Genomic DNA, 23,606 nt, shown 5'->3' with positions numbered 1-23,606 from the left:
AAGAAATATTTGATTGTGCTGAAGGTAGTGAATTGTCCTTACAGAATGGAAAAAAAAAACGTAAATAATCAGGATAGACGAACTTTCGTGACATATCGCGGATTTCGCACAATTTCGTTTTATTTCGTGTTTTCAAGCGGTTTTCGGTGTTATTTCGTTTTATCGCGCATTACCATATAATCGTGGCTCTACCCATATGGAAAAAAAAATTACTAATTTAACAAGTTCCACGTGTAAGCTTCAACTATGTGTCTTACATGTATGCATTTAGGTGCTAATAACAAAATGAATGTCTTGCATGAATTTTCTTTATATAATTTTGAATGCAGCAGCAAGGAAGTTAGCTTAATTTCTTGCACATAGATTTTGAGAACTTTTTAACTGTATCAAAGATAACACAATGCAAAATTCAATAAAGTCGGACAAAGGCATTGGTAAATACGATTGAAGAATTTTTTATTATATTAAAATTATAAATAGTCATTTCACATACAACAGATGTTTAAAAAAAAATCTCACATTCACGACGTACAAAATAATCACAAAAAGAGGTATTTATGCACAAACTGTACAAATTCAAAGTTTCTCGGCCATCAAGAAGCAAGGCACATAACAGTTGTCTCAGGATGTGTTTATCAGTCTCTCGTGAGAGCAATAGAAGCATTCACGATGCAACCGTGGACGAATCCTCGCTGGCCTCTTGGTGGATGTGTTCATAGCACATCTTCAGTAAAAACTGGAATGTGCTGTTGTGCCGCAAACTGTCTAGCTCACTGGCTTCTAAGAGTCGGTCAAACTGAGGCAAGAATTCCTCAGGCCTTTCTCCTGCAACAATTTTAAATAAAACAAAACATTGTCTGGATACAGAGCTTGTACAGCTTATTGCAAAAATTAGACAGTATTTATAACATATACATATACATACACATACACATATATATATTACAAACAAAAACTCAACAAACTAAACACATCATATGTAATATTTTTACTACAATTTAAATTATACGTATATCATTACCAAAATGAGATAGTGAATGACATATGAGAGTATCATCATTTTTACTTTGTATTTGAGAATAATTAGCAGATAAATTATCAAAAAATTACCTATACAATTTTTTTTTAATACGTATGTATATACTTTATTTTCAGTGTTATGCCTTATTCAAGAGCGACTGTTAACAGTGTGAAGATGGTGACAAACAACACAATCAAAATAACTGCTAAAGCTGCCTTTGGCTGTTACAGGATTCAAATCTTGATTATTCAAAATATGACTTTTATGGTTTTATGACTGCACTACACTTTTCTGTCTAAAATAAAAGATTTTTTTTGACATTTGAATACAAGATGAATGTCAATCAGTATTACACTTAAGTATTTTAACTTAATTCCAGGTGTGCAATCTTACATGTACATTAAAAAAATTAATCTATAAGTAAATATCAAAAACCAATACCAGTATTACACTGACAGCAACCAATTTGGAATTGTAGTATTATCAGGGCAATAGTGGAACTGAGCTGCAATAATCTATTCTGGTCTCTTACGAATGTGTGCCATTTTTTTCTTCCCAAAACATTAGTACTATATGAATGTTACAGACACTGTAACTGGCCTGAAATAAGCCAAGAGTTTTGCATATTTAGAAATCTTAAAAATATTGTAAGCCTATAGAATTATCACTTTGAGTAAAAATAAAAACAAATATATGCAAGCACCACGTGCATTTATCGCTTACAAACTATTGAATTTTCAGTAACAAGGCAAATTACAGTGACAAAATGATAAATTATTTTAGTTATTCCAATTATATGTATGATGAAGCAAAAATGATGGAGCTAAGAGACACACTGTGGTAAAAACACTGGCCACACATTACAGAGAACATGAGTTGAAAACCTGGTCTAGCCATTCTGATTCTGGTTTACCATGTTTTCCCAAAATCACTCCTGCAAATGCTGGGAAGGGTCCTAATGAAAATCATGGCTGATTACTTTCTCAGTTTCCATGAAGTGTTAATTTATTTATTTGAGTTGGTTACACGCCCACCAACAGTCTAGTGATTTTAGCGGCAGGCATGACAAATGCAGTCATTGCAAGTGTAAGGGCACTACCAACTACTAGGCTGCAAGCAGGCAGGTCCCACCTGAAAGGGAACACCCCAACAAGTAGGCAATACCGCAATTGGGCAAACAGCCTAAGCAGCCTAAACGACGAACTTGCATCGTTGAATTTATCGTCTATAACAACCTCACTGTCGACGAGACTAAGCTCAAGAAAAAAAAAAACAATTGTAGCAAAGTGGTGGGTTTGGATTCATACTTTAATTTTTTATTTTTCCATTTAGTGTTTTCACAGTTTTTTTTTTTTTTGTTAAAAAGGCGTCTTGTACTAGTGATCACTAATTTTTCAGGTGGGAATTCTTATAACTTCAATCTCATGTGGTGTGGCAGATGATTCAATACATTATCAAAGAGGATTTCCACAAGGTTACATACTTCTAGTTTCAATCTATAGCCTACCCCGTATGTATTAACGTATACTTTAATTTTAACTGGAATTTTTATTTTTTTAAATAATATTATATTATATATAATAATACTATAAAATATTAAAGTTCAATTAGCTCTATAGGGAAGGTTTTTTTTGTAGGAAATATTGACAGACTGATTTCAGTCATTTAAGCAAAATCAAATTTACAAACATACTGAAGTTATAATATTGGTTTTAAAATGTTTCTGGTTAATATTTTCGCAATGCCATAGAACTATAACTTCTAATGTGTACGAAAATACACATATAAATTAAAACAGGTAGCATTTGAACATAAATTTTTTTCTGTTCAAAGAGTGTCAACTTCTGATTTAGGAAGCTGGTATCTCCTCTTTTGGGCTGAAACGGACACACTTGGCACTGTGACGAGACTCGATTCGACCCAAACTCGACAAGAGAAGCGCGTGCCTCTCAAATGTGCGACTGACCTGAGTCGACCATGTGATTGGCCAGTTTGAAGAACATTGTCTCCTGGATGGCACTCGTGGGTGAAGATGTGTCCATGTTGACCCAGTCGTCTCTCAGGACGGCCTGGCACCAGATCTTGTGCCTGTGCTCACCGAAAACACATTCCTCACGTCACTTACGACACATCATTCACATTTATGACAACACTGCAGAATGAGCACGTGCAAACAAACTTTTTTAAAGAGAAGTTTCGAAATACCACAAACTTTCCAACATGAGGTCCATTTTTCAGTAGTGAAAAATTGTGCAGTGTGCATACAAAGCAAAACAGCGCATTGTCCAAGCCTTCTAAAATACTGCTTTCTCTCACGTACAAGAATCTAAGGCCTGACAGCCATGATAAACGAAAAGAGAGGATGAAAAGGGTGAGATTTTTTTTTTTTTGCCGTTTGGAACAGCACTCCGCAACACTTAACACCCAGAGACAAGATTTTATGGTTTTATCTTTAGGCCAATTTCATTTTTAAAACAGAAGATTATTTTTTTTTAAATGAAATCTGTTTATTAATAAAGATAACATTTTACTGAACAAATATGATACTGAAAATGTTCGAAGATATTAATGCCTTCAACACAGTGTCATTTTGACAGATAAAAGATATACTTTTTAATTATAATAATTTGTAACAAGTACATCTAACTTTTCAAAAAAAAAAAAAATATTTAAGTACTTCTGTGTTTGAAAAATGTTCTACGGCCATAATGTAAAAATGAATAACTAATAACAGTTGCAAGATTTAAAAAAATAAAATTAAAGATTTTCCAATTTTTTTTTATTAAATGGTGATACAAATGCTAACTAAATTACTTTCATTGATTTTAATTGCATTTCAGTGCTTTGTAGTGCATTAACTTGTCGCATTACAACGTATGCACATACAAATGGCGCGAATGCACCTTCCCCAAGACAATCTATGTAACTTCATGCCTATGGTGTGTCTTGTAACAGCCTGGGTTAGTCTTAGTGCAGTTGCATTGACAGGGTTGGAAGGAATGGCTTTACTAGCTCTGGTGGGCATCACCAGTGAGGGATACCTTGCAGGTGCCCGCTTGAGGGTCCTTGTGGGGTTCGTGGTTTTAACCTGCAACCGGAGATGCGGATGTGGTCGCCCTGGCAACGGGTGACACGCGAGGCACGTGTGTTTAGGAAGAGAGGGGCTGACGGCTTCGTGATTACAGACGTGCACGGCATGTCGAGCGTCAAACTTGAATTTCGGTGTTATTTAGGTTTTCATTGCATTTCACCATAAAATCTTGTTCCTACTTATGCCACAGCCATATGTCGCCATTTAGCAAAATAAGAATCAGCTTGGTGGCAGAAAGATGATAACGGTCACTGCTTGGAACTTGTCTACCCGTAGTTTTAAAAGCAAGAGGGAAAAAAATAATTTTTAAACACTATGCTCGAATTCTGCAGTTTGTAAAAAAAAATGATGCAGATACAGTAAGCTTCAATAGTTTAGGACCATTACAAAATTCTTACAAGTGTATTCTTGTCAAACAGTTGGTGCAATCATCCGTTATATATTTTTCCACCACAGTAGCCGTAAAAACACATTTTCATAAGATTGGATTAGTTTATTAGCCATGCCAAAATGAAAGTTAACCAATCAACTTGGCAGAATACCAAGCAATGACTCACCTGAGATCGCCAACTTCAATATCATCAGACACGTACTTCAAGAGCTCTACCGCCTGTTTGAAGTCCAAGTCTTGAGCATTGTGGTTCTCATCGCAAATTATTAACTGAAAAAAATCATCATATCGATACTAAACTGCAATATAATGCTACATCGTGTGTATAAAATGTACACAACACGGGATGTAAAATAAGGTCAGTAAGCTCTAGGCAGTTAACAGTTGCAATTTTGTGAGAATTATGAGAAAAGGACTTTTGACAAAAATATGGATTTATATTGCATTACAGTATTATTATTTAGGTAAGTTGATATTTAATATTTAATGAACCTTACAAAACCAGAAATTTATTAAATATAAAATTACTCTATCACAACCAAATAATAAGTACATTGTAAATGTAAAAGCATAATAAAATTATTCAGATGGATCAAAGAATAAGAAAAAAAAATTGTTAAGGTCTGTAAATACTACAAACTAATAAATTAATAAAGAATAAAGAGTAATACTTCCAGTAAAGGCTCTTTAATCTGGTATGTTCAGGACTATCTATGTGTCCAATTAGCCATTTCTGTCGGATTATTAAACATTAATATAGTCTTAACAGGAATTCCAAAAAAATATATATATACAATAAAAAAGTTTTAAATGGCAAGAAAACAAAACAGATGACTCATATCTCTTCTTCAGTGAAAAAAAATTAAATGCCAGCCTCTCAAACAGTGTCAGTTTGCAGGATCTGCAGAACCACATAAAATCACATTAAAGAGCAATTGTATTAAAAATGAGATTAAAATATTCACTTAAATGCCATATGAAATTACAAAATAATAGAAAATAGAGATGTTCAAGACACAAACTTTAACACTATTATTAACATTTAACAACCAATTGCCTGTAAAATGTTACAATATAAATTACTCAACATGTCGGGTGGGCGGAAATATTCTATAAAAGTGTGAATATAATTAATGGCCTACCATTCTTAAAGGAAGTTCATTAAACAATTATTTTTGAGTTCATTAATAATTTGAGCACATTAGAAATGTTCATGTTTACTTAAAATTATTGTACTTATTCAATGTCAATAATATTCTTCTCCGAGTTAACAACTGAATATTTAATGAACCAATTTCAATTCTTAAATGAATTATGATTCATCCCGTCATATAGAATGATTTCAAATGTAAATAAAATACCTTAAAATATTATATGCTCTCGGATGAAGGATAAACTCTAATATAAGTAGAGATGGGGCAAGAGTGAAAACTTTGACATTTGCAATACAGTGAAAACTAATATACGTATATATGTTATTTCCCACAACTTAGTTTTCTTAAAGTATAATTATTACACACAATTACACTGCCCGGATAACTTATATAGATTTGTTACACACACAGCAAACAAACTTCTGAAAAAAATACCAATTTTATTTTAATATCTATTTTTCATATCACAGCTTCCATTGATATTATTGATGTTTTCTTTAAAAGATTTGTGCAATGGGAGTGCATGACTTGATGTAAGTTTTTGGACATACGCCATTGCTAAGAACTTATTCTGTTGAAGAAAAACTAATAAATAAAATAAATAAATAAAAATACCCAAAAAAGACAAAAAAAAACACAAAATTAAGCAAACAATTGCTGTTGTCAACAAGTATATGAACACCACAAAATATTCCTGTTTCGGAATATTTTGTGGTGTTCATATCCTTGTTGACAACAGCAATTGTTTGCTTAATTTTGTGTTTTTTTTGTTGTCTTTTTTGGGTATTTTTATTTATTTATTTTATTTATTAGTTTTTCTTCAACAGAATAAGTTCTTAGCAATGGCATATGTCCAAAACCTTACATCAAGTCATTATTAATGTTTGGCACAAAAATATCAACACGAAAGTGATACATTTACACCTGAATATATGTGCGACTATATGATCATAATACAGGATAGCTTTGTCATGTTTATAAATACAGATGCTATTATGTACTGAAACTTAGTTTAATGCTCCTTATTATAAAAATATGTGACTATATGTTTAAAAATGCCTACGTGAGAAAAATATTTGATAACCAGAAAATAGCGGAAGAAAAATGTGTGCTTACAATTTTCATTTTCATAATTTTATAATTTATGCACACTTTTTTAACACTTTCATTGGATTGTATTAATGGCATGAATATCTTATCTCTATTTTTCTTTCTATCAAGCATAATTTTACAACTTGTTTTAAATAAAACTGTACTGTATATTGCTGTTAAAGCTACATACATTGATTTTCGATAATCCTGCAAAATTGCTATTCGGCTTGACTGTGGTCCCGAACGTGGTACCTTTTACTGTGATTGTACTCATTAAATTAAATTAACAACACACCCCACAACCTACAACATAATGAACTGATAATTTTTAAAAGTCACATTTTTGTTCAATGTACAATAATTAAGATGTATATTTTCAAATAGCAATAACTAGAGACAAGATATTATGGTATTATTATTTTTAACAACTCTGTTTATTCATAAAACTAGCACAGTTATAAACAAATAAGAAATAAGACTCTTAATTGTTCGATGATACTTATCTCACCAAAACAGTATCATTTTGTCAGATACATGAAGCACTTTAAAAATATAATAATTTGTAATAAGTATGTCTAAATACTGGGAACTATAAAAATAAATCAGCAAGTATTATGTGCATTTGTACAATGTACCAATGGTATAATGTCAAAATTAGTTAGTAATAACAGTTGCAATATACATAAAAATTTCCAATCTACTATTTAGTAAATACATTTTGGTACTAACGCCATGCTAAATAATTTACATTCATTGAATTTACTATATTAAAAGAAAACATTTTTGTGATCTGAGTTGAGTTGTAATTAAATGTGCTGATTAAGTTCAAGAAATTTTGTTGTATGGTATACATTAACTTTCATTTCGGTGCTATAGGTACAGCATATTGACATGCTTTCCCGTGTTATTTCCGCTTTATCGCATTTCACCGTATGATCTCGTCCCCAGCAATAGCTTGCTAACCATGTTTCGAAAATGTATAGCAACAGGACAGATTTTTGACGTGACGTCTAATAAATCGATGAAGCCGGCTGCACGCACGAAAAAGTGTAACGTTGCGCACATTGTCCCGTTACGCTCATTGTACGCTTGTGCCGCATCAATCTCTCTTCCACTCGATTGGAACAACCATCGATTTGACTTTTTAGAGGCACATTAAACTTGAAACACTCCCATTCGTTTCCTACTTTTCCTATCATCGTCCTATCCTTAACAGAATAACACAGATTGGAAGAAGTTAAATAGCAAACATGTATAAAAGTTATAGTTGAAATAATCTGTTCGTTAAAGTAATAAACATATTTGAATTAATGAGTACAAATAAAAGTAAATTTATCTATTAAATTGTAGATTTCATTTCACTCCTTCTTTGTATCTATACAAAATAGTGATAATTCAATAAAAATGATTCAATTTTATTTATAAAAGTATGCAATAATTTATCAATGTTTTGTTATGACATTGTCACGTTAAACTATCGTCCGTAAACCGACTTTACAGACAACCAATTATTTTTTTTCTAGATAAACTCGACCTACGTTGATGATTTCGGTCGGGGTGAGCACCCTCATGTTGTCGACGTCGAAGCCCTGGGACTCCAGGAGCGACACGGGCAGCAGCTCCTGGTACCTGATGAGGTCCATCTCCTGGTCGATCGTCCGCACAACGTCCTCGATCCTGCTCTCCGGCTCGTCCGAGCACAGCATGTCCAGCTTGGCCGAGGCCAGCATGATCTGTGCAGTTGCAGAGTCGTCATCAAGCACGCTTTCTCGTTCATTTCTTATGTTTACAAATGATTATAACCAATGCACAAAAAACAAGGTTGGGTGAGAATAAACACTAGTCTAGAGAGACACAACATCTATATAAGTAAAAATGTAAATTTTCGTTTGCACAAAATCTTAAATCTCTCAGAATTCTTCACTGATTGCTTTGAAATTTTGACACAATGTTGCATTAAAATACGAGCATGTTTTTATATACCTATGTCACATCTGTGACAGTTAAAAAAGATAGATAAAAATATATAAAAATGAATGTTTGTGTGTTCATGTACTGTTTTGTAAAGATAAAGATACATATAGGATAATGTAGAGGTAGAGGTAGAGGTAGAGGTAGAGGTAGAGGTGTAGAGGTGTAGAGGTAGAGAGGTGTAGAGGTGTAGAGGTAGAGAGGTGTAGAGGTGTAGAGGTGTAGAGGTAGAGAGGTAGAGAGAGAGGTAGAGAGGTAGAGAGGTAGAGAGAGAGGTAGAGAGGTAGAGAGAGAGGTAGAGAGAGAGGTAGAGAGAGAGGTAGAGAGGTATAGAGGTAGAGAGGTAGAGAGATAGAGAGGTAGAGAGATAGAGAGGTAGAGAGATAGAGAGAGAGAGAGGTAGAGAGAGAGAGAGAGAGGTAGAGGTAGAGAGAGAGAGAGGTAGAGGTAGAGAGAGAGAGGTAGAGGTAGAGAGAGAGAGGTAGAGGTAGAGAGAGAGAGAGAGAGAGGTAGAGGTAGAGAGAGAGAGGTAGAGGTAGAGAGAGAGAGGTAGAGGTAGAGAGAGAGAGAGAGAGAGGTAGAGGTAGAGAGAGAGAGAGGTAGAGAGAGAGAGAGAGAGAGAGAGAGAGAGACAGACAGATTGTGTGAATAATTATTCAAATACAACGTAATAGGAAGTATGTAGCTTGGCTTCTGGGTTATAGCCGCGTCCTTGGCGAATAATTCACCGACGTTTCGGTCGACATTGCATGTCGCCATCATCAGGGAGCAGTTACATGCAGTAGGTAACTGCTCCCTGGTGATGGAGACTGCAATGTTGACCGAAACGTCGGCAAATTATTCGCCAAGGACGCGGCTATAACCCAGAAGCCAAGCTACTTCAGACAATGAGAGAGAGAGAGAGAGAGAGAGAGAGAGAGAGAGAGCTCTCTTTCCTTAATAAAATTCCCTAGTAGCTATTCACGAGTTTTCGCTGTTAACACAGTCAAGTAAATTGTTTCTTTGGTTCAACAATATTATATATTCATAAATTCTGCTAATTTCATTTGGAATCTTTAACTATTATTTACTTTTTTATGTTTATATTTTTGAGTTCAATGTCTGTTTTGTCATAGATACATAAAACAAGGAAGCTTCTACTGTCTTACATGGTGTTACATCGATTGTAACTACCTACTATTTATTTGCCGTTGAAAAATGATGTTTACTTCTTTTAATGGCCACCACAATTGAGTGTCTGTGTTTTGTGGTGTTGAAGTCCATGGTTGTTGACGTTTATTTATTTATTAATTTTATTTTTTCCCACTTTTCGTGCATGTGACCAAGACATTTGGTTTGATGTAAGAAATACAAATAATTTTTGTTTCCAAGACAGAAATGACAAATATGACGTATATTTAATCATTCACGCGATTTTTCCGTTAATGTTTAGCGAGACAGTAGCGAAAAAGACTTGTTGCATGTTTAAAATGTTGCTTATTATATTATTCATGGTTTGATCATGAAGTGCCAATAAAACATCAAAAAAGGGTATTTATATCACACAAATGACTTAACCTAAGTAGTGAATGATGGTATACGATAAACTCATGAGGTATGCTATGTCAAATATTCATAAGAGAACACATATTCATTATTTCAAAGTGTTAGTGTTCGAGGCGAGGGGGAGAGACCGCACCTTCTTGCGCTGCGCGGACCGGAGCTCGGCCCGGGCCAGCTGGAGCTGGGCGAGGCATGCCCGGGCCAGGTCTCCGCAGGCGACGTGCTGCAGCCAGGACAGGTGGGCGTGGGGCCGCAGGAACTGGGCCAGCGCCTGCTGCACTGAGCGCGGCTGGTCCGGCCGCCCGAACTCCCTCAGCAGCCTGCCCGCCTTGCCCTCCTGCAGGTGCCACTTGAACAGGCACTGCGGGAAGCCCTGCGACCGCCCGTCATGCTCCCTTCCAGTCATGCCCCAGAGGGGGGGGGGGGGGGGGGGGGGCAACAACTAGACTTCCATCATCCATCCCCTCCTATTGAAGCGGGGGGTCTTTCCCCAGGAAAATTTGTATTTCAAGGTGCTATTCGAGCAGTTTTATCATCTAAAAATCGATTACACAGCACTTTCTTTGCCCCCAGTTTGCCCCCCACTTCAAGATTTCAGTAGGGGGGGAGGGGAACAAAATACCCTTGCCCCCCCGCCCCCCCCCCCCTTGTTGTTGCGCCCCTGATGTCACGCAGCACAGCACTGACCAATGACCGGCAACGCAGAAAAGAGCAGGGATGAACATGAGAATCTGTTGTAATGCGCTGCAATACAAAAAAAAAAAGGTGTTAGTTAAAATGCTGATGAAGCGGAAAGAGTCTTCAATGATGGGCGCCTGACCGAACCAACTAGATATTAAGTCAGCAGTCAAAAAGTATGTCTGTAATTAACAGTTTTTTTTTTTTAATGAAAATGCTTTCTTCAATATTCTTAACTTTTGAGTCCAAACATGTAATGAAGCAATCTAAACAGATTTATTGATGACAATGCTGCGACCTTGTCGCCAAATTGTCAAGGATTGTTCTGTGGCCCTCGACCTCGTCCCAAGAATTTCAAGAGAAAAGTCAAATCATCACAACAAAAACAAAACTAAAAACCATTACATTAAATCATAAAGGCCTAAGTGGCTATTAAACATGGCTGCGCAACACATTCGTCGCAGACTGAAATCACTTGGCTAAAGAGAAAAGCATGACGACTCAAGGTACTGAAGCAAATCATGCCAATCAGTATGTTGCATCTAAAACATGTAATTACCTGAACCAATCACAACTTTCTCTAGGTAACATAGCAGAATACCAAATGAGCCTGTTTTGAAAAACAAACGATTAAACCAGCCAGGGTTTTTAAACATCAATCCATGTAAAAAATATGTTAAAAACCCAACTTACTTGCTCCGAGAACATTTGCATGTATCGTTGCCGTCGCTCCACGTCGCCACTCATTTCGCAAATCTCTATGAGGATCTTGAAATCACAGTACTTCTCCGCCAGCATTGCAGCCTTTTCGTACTCTTCCACATCCACTAAAACAGTAAATATACCAGTGCTTTTGGGATGAGTTAAAATAAAGTAATTAAATTAATCTCTGTAGTATAAATAATACCAGAGTAAAATCAGTCAGTCCACCAGCTCAGAACAGGCAACATATACATACATACTTAAGATATGTAGTATCAATACAACCCGACTTTTGGGATTACAAACTGTAGTATGTAGGCCTGTAATTCTGAAAGTCCAAATGAATATTGAATAACCAAGTAAATAATACTAGATTTTGTCAGTTTCCTTAAGAGTGGCGGCCAGATGTCAATGTATTACGATAGATGTGATGGGTCTAATCGGATTTTAATTGCATCTGAATACTGAATTAATTTTTAGTTTTTAAGGTAACTAAAATTCACTCCTTGAATAGGAATCTAGATCTCAAAAATAAGGAATTAAAAAATGCATAAATAAAAAATATGCCAAAAATTAAGATTAAAAAAAAACTTCAATTTTTATTTAAAATAAAGAAGTGCATTACATAGTATATACACATTCAGGATCTAAACAATTCCTTATTTTGCCACAAATTTTTATTACAGTACAAAAAAAATTCTAAGTACACCTTACGTGATAGTACTTTTCCATTTATCTTAAGTGATTAAATATGGCAACCATGAAAATCCAGAAATTGAGGAGACATCAGGGTTTCAGTGTCAGCCTTGCCACACGGTTAACCGAATCACTGGTGGTGCGACAGATGTCAGAATTTCCACGTATGTCGAGAACTCTTCATCTTCACAACTCACGTCAGGGGTCTTAATGAGGCCGGGATTACCCACAAGACCATGAACAAAGTTTATTGTTGGGGGAAAAAAAAACCAGTTCAAAGACAATTTCCCGTGCAAGCCAGTTTATAGCAACCCAATGAACACACAAACGGAATCTGGCCTTTTTGACATACTATGACAGCTGTTCCTATAATGGTAAATGAATTAAGAGAAAACCACAGCAAAGGGAACAGCCAGCGATGGTCTTGCAACAATCTTCAGGTCACGCCGGCAGTATAATGTCGCAGAAAGGCATTTGAAAGAAAGACAGAGGGGACACGTCCAAAATACAACGAACATTTCAAAACACCGTACTCGTAAACAGGCGGTAAGCTCAAATCATCCTTAGACAAACGTAGAATTGGCATCCCAGGCGGTGGCACCTGGCAGGTGTTGAGTAAAGTCAGTTCCGGAAACGCAGCCAGAGAAAGAAACTGATCGTGTAGAGACTGCAAGGAACTCACGGAAGGGTTTGATGAGGTTGTATCGGTCTCCCTCGTAGCTCTGCAGGTGGAAAACGAAACGGTCGGTGCCGCGCAGACTCTCCAGGTGGCACTTCCGCCCGTCCAGGATGAAGTCGGTCAGCTCCACCAGCTGCTGAGCCAGCTCCGCTCCCACGTGCGAGTGCAATCCCAGTTTCAGCGTCAGCTTCCTCTGCGACACCGCACAAACTTCACAGTCACCCACCGCTCCTACGCCAACACAAGTCTGACTACCCATAAGTAGAGACTGGAAAAATTCGCGCTTTCGATGACCTCTGGGATAGACTCCACAACCCTCTACATACCCAGGCAAACGCCACTTGCTCACTGGCTATTGACTCGTGGCACTTGTCAACCGGGACGCTTGCGATTCGATACTTTTTTGGTTGAAGGTTTCCCATTGGTTAAAAGTCCTTCAGATAAACTGCAAGCCAATCACAGAAGCAATAAAAATGTACAGTTGTTTGGATTCTAGCATATCGTGAAATAAATCCGCGAATTTTTCCGGTCTCTACCTATAACAAGGCAATAAGCAACTAAACATTAGTAATGATAATTTTAACACGATAACATAGTGCCTATTGTCAGCATTTTTTCAGTTGTGGCCACTCCCAAAAAATAAATTCAATTCTAAACACCAAGTGAAACTATTTGTGTTAGCCAGTCATTATTAACTTCAGCATTTCCATTAAGTGGTTTATAAACTTTAAGATCATATGGTGAATTGTGATTTAACCGAAATAACACTGGAAAGCATGTCAAAACACTGCATGACACCAAAATGAAACTTAAATAAAATCATCAAAAAGTAACCTTTTAATGTTTGAAATTCAAGGAATGTCATTATTTCCAGACAAAAAAATTATACTACTAAAGTGCATCGATCAGAAAAATTTATTTAATATTTTTTATTGTGCACCTCTTATTGAAACACTTTTAAACCAAAAATACTCATCAATTTATTTTATTTCTGAATGTACAAATTTTAGACCAATTTATTACAAATTATTTTATTATAAAAATGCAGCATTTTAATGTTACCATTATATTATTGAAGTTAAGTATTACGTAAAATATTTTATAAAAATAAATCAATAACACCAAAATCCTCTGTTTTAAAAATGAAATCGGACTAAAAACAAAACCTAAAAGCTTGTCAAACTAGATTATACTTCAATGAAGTGCAATTTGGAAAATTTATCAAGAGAAATTGTTATAGCCTTAAAAACTGCTGAAACCAAGAAGATATCATCTTGTTTCTAACTCTCCCCTCAAGGCAACCCAGTTATAGTTAGCACCCATCACCAGGTAAAAAATTATATGGTTTTATTTTTAGGCCAATTTACTTTTTTTAAATCATACAATTTTGTGCTGTGTTTATTTTTTTATTTATTCTGTTTATTCATAACTACAGCATGTTATTAAACAAATATGGCACAAATGATTTTGACTAATTATATATTGCACTTTTACAATGTTATCATTTTTAATAAGCAATTTTTAAATATTCGGAACAGTAAAAATTAATTGGAAAGTATTTGTGCTTGGAAACTGTACCATCATAATGTACAACTGAGTTACTAATAACGGTTACAAGGATAAAAAAAAAGTAAAACATTTTCCAATATTTCTATAACATACATTTTGTTACAATTTTCCTGCTAAATAAATTAAATGATTGAATTTACTGTATTAAAAAATTTGGTTTTTGTGGTTAGAGTTAATTTTTGGTTTTAAAAGCTGATTAATTTCACGATTTTACTTGCATTTCGATGTTGTATGGTGTATTGATGATATGCTTTCCCGGGTGTAACTTCTGTTTCATTGCAACTCACCGTATGATCTTGTCCCCTACCCATCACAACATCTACGGTGAGGCCTGGCAAAAACAGAAGCAGGAACAAAGCAAGCTTGGAAGCGTGAAGCCAGAAACGGAAGCGTTCACATGAACGTCGTCGATGCGACGCACCAGGGACTCCAGAGCATCTTTCAGCCCGGCCCTTCCCGGAGCAGCGGTCCACGGCAAGTACTCTCGGACGTTGGCGCTCAGAGTGGAAGCCGGGGAGAACGTGGCCGCCCGCTGGCTGCGGAACTCGTTCACTTCCTTCAGCACCGACTGCGCACGCGTCAAACGCAACGGTGAGTGTTCATGAAACACAGTGCCAATGAATCCTCCTCCCAATACCAAGAAATAAACACACAAAGTTCATCAAATGACCAAAGCGAGGTCTCCGCTAAAACTAGATCCGTCTGCTTTTGTATGTACCTATGATGACCAAAGCGAGGTCTCCGCTAAAACTAGATCCGTCTGCTTTTGTATGTACCTATGATAACATTTGAACCATTGATTGGTATATTTATAGAAATTTGATTGGCAGCTAGGTATGGCCAATGGACACATTAATTTATGGATTGGAATGCAAACAGGAATTAGTGATGTGTCGATTATACTTTTTTTTCTCCAAGTTCTCGGTTCGGTTCCGGTTCTTAAAAATTGGTTCCCGGTTCTCGGTTCTCAGTTGTAGTTTAACCTCCACACAATTTCAAGTGACACCAAAGATACAGTATGCCCTATAAATGGTGTGTTTGTTTAACATGACTCATCAGAACCCCACTTAACCATAATTAAACCACAAATAAGCCACCTTACTTCAAGTAGCACAGTTGTTTCTCGTGTCACTAGATGCAATTATATTTAAAAAATTAAAACCCACAACTTTTAACAATGAAACATACTTAACTTCAAACCTAAATTTTTATAAATAATTTATTTCATAAACATGATAAAATAGATCATTTCCTAGAATAGGTGCTTATCTGAAGGAAAACTCCAAAAATAGTATTTTTGAGAACTACTGTCCCGAAAAACGCCATTGCGATATTTTCGGGTCTCTAGTTGCCCTTTATCGGTGTCGCCTGCAATTTTCAAAGTTTACCAACCATTTACTTGTCACATGGGATTTAAAGTGAAGTAAAGAATAAGTGTGTTTCTGCTGGTCACTGGCAATATACTACAGCATTTTACCGGGAGTCTATTGTATTTCCACTGGAGAAAGGTTTAGCTGTTATGCTTTCCGTGGTACCAGAACGGGTATCAACATTATATTTATGATTCTTGGTTCCAGGTTATCTGCTGCGAACCGGCAGAACAGAGAACTGGGACCAACCCGTCACTTGTAGGAATGTATAGGTTGCATACCTTTTCAAAAATTTGCACAGTTATCAACATTTTATATTTTAATTAGTTATTAAGTTATTGATTACTGGTACATTGCAAATAGTATTATTTATTAGCTATAGCGCTATAGGGTTCAAATTTACAGTCTCCCTAAAAACTGAATGTTGCAATGACTCATTTCAGGAGCTGCTAGTATGCACTAAAATATGTTCTGCATAATCAAAACAAGTAGTACCGGTACATTGCAAATAGTATTATTTATTAGCTATAGCACTATAGGGTTCAAATTTACAGTCTCCCTAAAAACTGAATGTTGTAATGACTCATTTCAGGAGCTACTAGTATGCACTAAAATATGTTCTGCATAATCAAAACAAGTAGAATTAAAGTATTTAAAAAAAAAATATTCTAATAATGTGTGCCTTTCTCTACATGTGACTACGATGTGAACTACCAGGAAGTTTCATAAATATGAGCTATTTAAGACACATTAAAATAATTTAGTTTTTTAATCATTACCATTCTTAACATTAAAGGTATGGTACACATCAATACCATAAAAGGTGTTAATGATCTAAAAGATAAAATTTTGTTTCATCTGTGATCCTAATACATACATATTTCATTTTAATGGTAATATTTTAAAATGGGTATAATATTATTAAAAGTAAATAAAAGTATTAAGAAATTCAGATGCTTGAAAGGATAGGAATAATTTCTGATGGCAATTAGACCTACCAGAACGACAGTGTTGACTTCGGAGACCCTGGTGGCCATCTCCTGAAGCTTATCTGTGGCCAAGTCCTGGCAGTACTTCACCAACACTTGTAGCAGCTTGTGCACCTCCAAGACCTGCGTCCCACACACACACACACACAAATTCACTAAAAAGCACTGCAAACTGCACACGAACTAATTCGTGGCATTATAACACACAAAAAAATATTTTTCTAGATTATAAAATACTTCATCCCTTTGTCTGTCCTAATTTTTAGTGAGCAAACAATGAAAAACAGTCCACCACCCTTTAGTCTGGGCTGGACACACTTCAACCACATTTCCGTACGAGTCTTTTGCTTTAGTATCAGGCAGGCCAACAACAACTTGACTGTCTGTCGTACCAATTTATTTTCTTATTTAAATCATTAATGGATTTTAAAAAATCAGCTGAGTGGTCAAACGACCCAAACTGGTTAACACTGTATGCATTGAACACTGACATAACTCATCGGCACCTCACATCGTCACAAGCAGAGGCGCAAACCTGTAGGATTCGCAAGGGGGTCCTGTGCGGCCCAAGAGATTGGCATGCGATATTAACAGACACAAGTCATCTCTGGATATGGTGCTTGTATGTTGTATACAGCCTATATTCTGGCCTACACATGCAATAAGCAGAAAACCCAAAAAATACACAGAAAGTTATCGATAACACATAGTTTTAACATCAAACCCATTAACACGGTCACGCTTTTTAAGGCCCCCTCAGTGAGGCGCTTCTTAATTCCAGGGGAAGCCCGGGCCCCCCTAACCACCTGGGATGTATGCCCGTGATCACAAACACTGCTACTTTTTCTTCGTTCGTAGATTTAACTGTAGCGACCATATTCACACTTCTAAGGTAAGGTTTATTTATTTATAGTTAAATATTATTTTGTAAAATTCATTTCAGCTAAATAAAAATTTAGTTTTTGTGTACGCTACTAATGAAGATAGGTTTAAGATTCCCCTAGATGCATGGACTTTGATCAGTGGTTAAGGTAATAGTGCAAACAAACAAGAAAATGTCAGCAGTTTATTAGGCCCGCCCGGCTGCATGATGGAAACAGTTGTGGACGATGAAGCTTACGACTAGGATAACAACTTGAAATGACAGCTTTAAAAATTAATAATTACCTCCTTGTAGAATAGGTCTTGATAGGACAATCCATTGTAAAGTCGGGCACCTTTCTCTTCCATCATATAAGTGATGCCAGTTGCAATAATCTTGTGGCTGCAAGAAATGTTTCGAATTTAAAAATGGAGATTTCAGTTTTATTTATTTACAGTAGAACCCTGTTATAATGTTTTTCAAGGGAGCACAAGAAAAAAACATTATAAGCAGGAAAACGTTATAAGCAGGAAATCTCAATTTAGCACTTAACAATGTTCGAGCTTTGTACCAATGGACTCACCAAGCTATGTAAACAACTTTAATGTTAAAACCAAAGATAGTATACTTGATACATGAATTTTCTGAAACAAGCCAACAATTTTTCAACTTTGTCTTGTTCCCTGGTTCAATTTTGTTTGTCTTTAAAGATACACTGCCACATTTTTTGTAAAATTGTCTCACGATTCATGATGACAACATTAAGAGTGAGAACGTCTACTCCTTCGCCACCTGAAAATGTTTAATTTTGGGATTCCTACATATGAATGAAAAAAAAAAAAAAAAATTATTTGTAAGCAATAGAAAACACTTTTAGTTATGCCCTCGCTCAATGGTTGGCAACTTAAATATCATAGGACTATGTATGTGCATCTGAATACCCACTGGAATGACAAGGAAGAGAAGAGTTGACTAAGGGTGCCAACTGACACGTAACTATGAACATTGTGTACCTTCAGTATATTGCATAAAATTGTATTTTAACAAACTTCATGTATTGTATGGCAGTGATTGTAAACATAAACATACATAAAGGAAACTTTTTATCGTAAGTGTTGGAATAATTTTGTTTTAAATCTTTTTTTCACCATTTATTGAATGTTAGAAAGCAAACATTATAAGCAGGAAATTACACTATTTATCAACGTTATATGCAGGAAATAAATACATTGTCCTTATGGGGGAAATATTGGGACTTTAAAAATATGACATTATAAGCAGGAAAACATTATATGCAGGAACATTATAACAGGGTTCTACTGTATTTATTTATTTATTTTTAAATTTTGTTTAATTGTGAATATAACACAATTTGCTTTACTGCAGTTTATAAAGTTGTTTTAAAATTTCTCTTATGTTTAGTGAATTTTCTTGAAAATAGAGTTCCATTTCTTTCAATTTCTATCCATATGTATTTCTTTAATTCTGTTACAGTAATACAATGTTGAGAGTACATTAAAATTTAAGCTTATCAATCAGAAAAAAACTACTTAAAATTAGGGATGCGCCAATCAAATCATCAAATCCTTAGTATACAAAGGATTCTGTATTTGAGGAAAAAGATTTGACGAAATTTTTATAGGAAATCAAGTAAACTAAAAAAAAAATTTAACAGTTGCCCTTGGGACCTAGATTTGGATTCGAGAGGTAAAGCGTGACACTCTTTGGGATTCAAATTCGAGATTTGGATTCGAGAAAATTGGGATCTGACTCATCACTACTTAAAATGAATCAAATATGTTATGTTTATAGATCAAAGAAAAAAAAATTGGTTGTCTGTAAAGTCGGTTTACGGATGATAGTTTAACGTGACGTCATAACAAGTTTTCATATAAATAAACTGTAATCAAATATCTATCATCAATTATATGAATCACCATAATTTTTTAGTCAATTGTAACATAACCTATTATTACTGCACTCGCCGACAGCGTAACGGAACAATGAGCATAACGGGACACAATATAACGGAACAATGAGCGTAACGGGACACTTTTTTGTGCGTGCAGCCGGCGTTCATCACTTTATTAGACGTCACGTCAATAAGATTTGGAACTTATTAAGCAGGGAAACATTTATAGTGAAAAATTTTAAAAGAATATTTCATAAAAAGTTTTATCTCTCACAAAACCTTAAGAAACTTTGACAATGAAACGTTGATACACATTCACGTAACTACTGCTGCATACAGTGTAAACCAGTAAGCCGACAGAGTGACTAGACGATGGTCGATGAGCTACTCACGACGACTGGAGGGTCCTCAGGGCCACAGCAGCCTCCACCTTCTCGGCATGTTCCCGCAGGATGTACGGGGTCGCCCTGACTGTACCGTGAGACGTGACTGCAGACAGCTGGAACGCAAGCCAACACAACTCAGGTTCCGTACTTGCTGTCGCAGTGCTTGCGATGCCCAAATTACAAGGATACATGGAAAGGAAACTACGGATTGTGCCATCATTCCTTACAAATACATGATTACCGTCATTGATCAATCATTTATGCAAAAAAAAAATCCTCCCCCTTCTCCCAGAAAACCACAAAATATCTCTATTAATGATATTTTCAAAACTAATTTATAACAGGAGAATGGACGCTATAAAATTTCCAAATTATTATTTTTTATTTAATCTCCCCACATCCACACACAGTGAAAAACACTTAAGAAAATTCTGAAAGTTGTCAAAAACATTTATGCACAACTAGGAAAACTTCCTAGACGGTATTGTTAGGGCCGACCTATAAACTGTTGTGTTACAGTTATAAACTGTTTTAACATGGCACTTGGTCGCTAAGTTGAATGTGCCTGCAGTTTGACTAATAATATTGCATCAGTAACTTGGTGAGGGTACAGTTTGTGTAGACAGGATTTTTAAGCATGAGCAATTTAATAGCCACAGAGTACAAAACCGCAGTTAAGACTTCTCTGCAAGCAAATTTTTTTAAATTGTTTTTTTCGTGCATCTCTAGGCCTGTGCAAAGCTTTGAAAAACATGGCAGGCTAAGAGTCACTCATGAAAATATTTAGCTTTTTTTTTGTGTTGTATATTTTTTTTTATGAATAAAGTTGGTCAGCGGAAAAAAAAACCAAACGTGGCACTCGTGTTTGCTTTTACGAATGCTCAATATTAATACTATGAATAGTTCATTTATGATTTTCATTGAATGGTGTTAGGGCTCAATTGGTTAATCACTTAATCAGTTTAAACATCACAAATGTGTGTGTGTGTATATATATGTGTGTGTGTGTGTGTGTGTGTGTGTATATGTGTGTGTGTGTGTGTATGTATATATGTATATGTGTGTGTGTGTGTGTGTATGTATATGTATGTATGTATGTGTATATATACATATACATATACATACTATATATATTCTCAATATAGTATTTTATAAAACAAGTGTAATACACCCTTGCTGAGAACAATATTCACAATTCCATTTGACTTATGGATATATTCAACATTCCATCAAAAAACTAGTATTCGCACAGGCCCATGCAGCTCGTCCAGGTCATGCTCACCCGGTTCCACAGTTTAGAATCCTTCAGGAACGTGATGAACATCTCGAGAGCCAGGCGCTTGCCCTCCAACTGGTGAAGTATCTGCAGTGAGGAAACTCTACCGATCCCAGTCACTGCAACACACCGCCAACACAATGAAACTAACTACTTGTACGTATGCATGTAAAAAAGGTTTTATTATTTGTATTCCCTTCACATTACCTTAAAGTGGGAAAACTCAGAATATTTTTTTTAATCCTTAAAACCACAAATGCTGTGGCTTTCAAATTGCCATTAATAGACTCCTGGCTGGGCCATTAAGAGAATCTAAGGGCCCGGGGGCAAATACTACGTAATTTTTTATTCAGGTTCCCTCCCTATTCTATAACATACAATATTGCACAAACCATACAATTTAAAAAATTAAAATTAATACAGTAAACATTACTGTGACTTCATGGCTATAAGTGTAAACGTGATCGGTGCTTATCTCATAACTTTTAAGGTTTCCTACGAATTTTATTAACAATAGATTGTAATTTTTTTTATCGCATCAACTATCTAAAAAATTCTCACAACAAAACCAGGTGCCCCGGGAATTTTGCGCCCATTCTTGATGGCCCTAACTCATGAAAGAAAGTTATTTACCTCACTGGAAAAAAAAAATGGTTGTGAGTTGTGATACAGAACCCTTTATGCTGCCAACTTTTTTTTTAACAAAAACATAAATACACTTATTCTAATTTTTAAAAATATAATTCCTCATTACTTACACAACACTCATAAAATCATAAGTAGATTCCTAAAGTAACTTACTCTCCAGTAACTAAGTACAAATATTTTCTGTATATAAGATATAACTTTTAAAACTTAATTTCTTAATGATTGCAATAGTTTAGGATCTTAAATTAACACTAATCGAGGAGAGAAAACATCACAAAGACAAATGTGAAATTAATGTAACTATATGTTTAAAACATTTTCCATGGTTTTAGGAAACAATTGGAAAAAAAAAAAGTTATAACAACTGAAATGTAGTTTATAAACAAAATTTTATTAAAGTTACAATTAGATGAGTATACTGGATCATACTCGAAATGAGCAAAGAGCACAGGCATTAAGGATCTGAATAATATCACAGATGTTTAAGTAAGTCTAAAGGCCTGTTGAGCAGGTATGTATAACCATGAAAATGGAGAAGTGCAAGTTATGCTTAGCCGATAAAATATTCAGCCTAAAAATTGTGAAATTTTCCCGACGTAGACAGTGAGGGAGGGGGAAGAGATAACCCCAGTCCACACCGATGCCACTGGACGTCTCAGTACCCGCGACAGTGACAAAGAATCACGACTGTCGCTTCGTCGCAGCAACCCACCTGAGGAGTCCTCCTGGGCCCAGCGAGGGTCGCCGCTCGGAGCGTCGTTGACCAGTTCCCGACTGACGCTCACGACCACGGTGTCCAGCCTGGCGTCTATGTCTATGACCGGCTCCACCTCCAGCGGGAACACGCTGTCCAAGATCTCGCTGCTCTTCCCCTGGCAGCGAGACACACGCACACCACCGTCACCCTGCTGCAGCTATCAACTGTCTCCACGAGACTCACATACATACATGTCATGGCAGAGCTCCTCAGTTTCTAGGGAGGGGGAAAAAAACAACAAAACAGCACAAGGAGTTTTCTATGTTCACAACACAGAAAGTGCAAGCAGTCCAGATGTGCTATTAAATTTTACATTTCACTGTTACAAGAGAAGCTTGGCAAATAAAATAGGCATGGGCCATTAAAATCCTCAAATTCCATCAAGTATTAAGTATTACTAACATTACATATTCAAGGAAAAAGATTCTCAGTATCCTTGTGGTACTAAATTTCTATAGAAATGAAAAATAAGAAGTTAAGGAGCCATTTAAGGAGTTTGCAGATTCTCAGATATAAATAAATAATAGGGTTGAACCAGTCTAATACTCAATAGCTTCATTTTTTTTACAGTGAAAGATCTTTAATGAAGCATATTCAGACCAAGGACATGTCCGACTAGCAATTTTTCCAGATTAATGAATATCAACACAGATTTAACGAGAACATCAAAGAAAAATTTATATACAACATATAGGGACAAAATTATACGGTGAACTGCGATAAAACCAAAAAACACCATAACACTGCATAACACTGAAACACAAGTTAATACACTATATATCACTGAAAAGAAAGTTATATCATGAGTAGTTTTTAACCA

At 35.7% G+C, this 23,606-nt stretch overlaps 1 protein-coding gene across 2 annotated transcripts in view; it reads right to left on the bottom strand.

Moving 5' to 3' along the window:
* Window positions 1-439: 439 nt before the first annotated feature.
* Window positions 440-23,606, bottom strand: part of LOC134530199 (nuclear pore complex protein Nup133) — a 43,865-nt gene continuing 20,698 nt past the window's right edge. For both annotated transcript variants that reach the window (XM_063364857.1, XM_063364856.1), the window contains exons 10-22: window positions 22,742-22,901; window positions 21,388-21,500; window positions 20,112-20,218; window positions 18,113-18,209; window positions 16,955-17,068; window positions 15,008-15,154; window positions 13,021-13,210; window positions 11,634-11,767; window positions 10,399-10,635; window positions 8,288-8,482; window positions 4,670-4,773; window positions 2,988-3,109; window positions 440-825 (exon numbers count right to left, since the gene is read on the bottom strand). In XM_063364857.1, the coding sequence (XP_063220927.1) occupies window positions 665-825; window positions 2,988-3,109; window positions 4,670-4,773; window positions 8,288-8,482; window positions 10,399-10,635; window positions 11,634-11,767; window positions 13,021-13,210; window positions 15,008-15,154; window positions 16,955-17,068; window positions 18,113-18,209; window positions 20,112-20,218; window positions 21,388-21,500; window positions 22,742-22,901 (1,881 nt within the window). In that variant the 3' untranslated portion in view covers window positions 440-664. The remainder of the gene's footprint in view (window positions 826-2,987; window positions 3,110-4,669; window positions 4,774-8,287; window positions 8,483-10,398; window positions 10,636-11,633; window positions 11,768-13,020; window positions 13,211-15,007; window positions 15,155-16,954; window positions 17,069-18,112; window positions 18,210-20,111; window positions 20,219-21,387; window positions 21,501-22,741; window positions 22,902-23,606) is intronic.

Source organism: Bacillus rossius, chromosome 3, assembly GCF_032445375.1.
Source record: "Bacillus rossius redtenbacheri isolate Brsri chromosome 3, Brsri_v3, whole genome shotgun sequence".
NCBI classification, from domain to species: Eukaryota; Metazoa; Arthropoda; class Insecta; order Phasmatodea; family Bacillidae; genus Bacillus; species Bacillus rossius.
The sequence above is the reverse complement of the archived record's forward strand: the minus strand, read 5'-3'. Positions and strand labels throughout refer to the sequence as shown.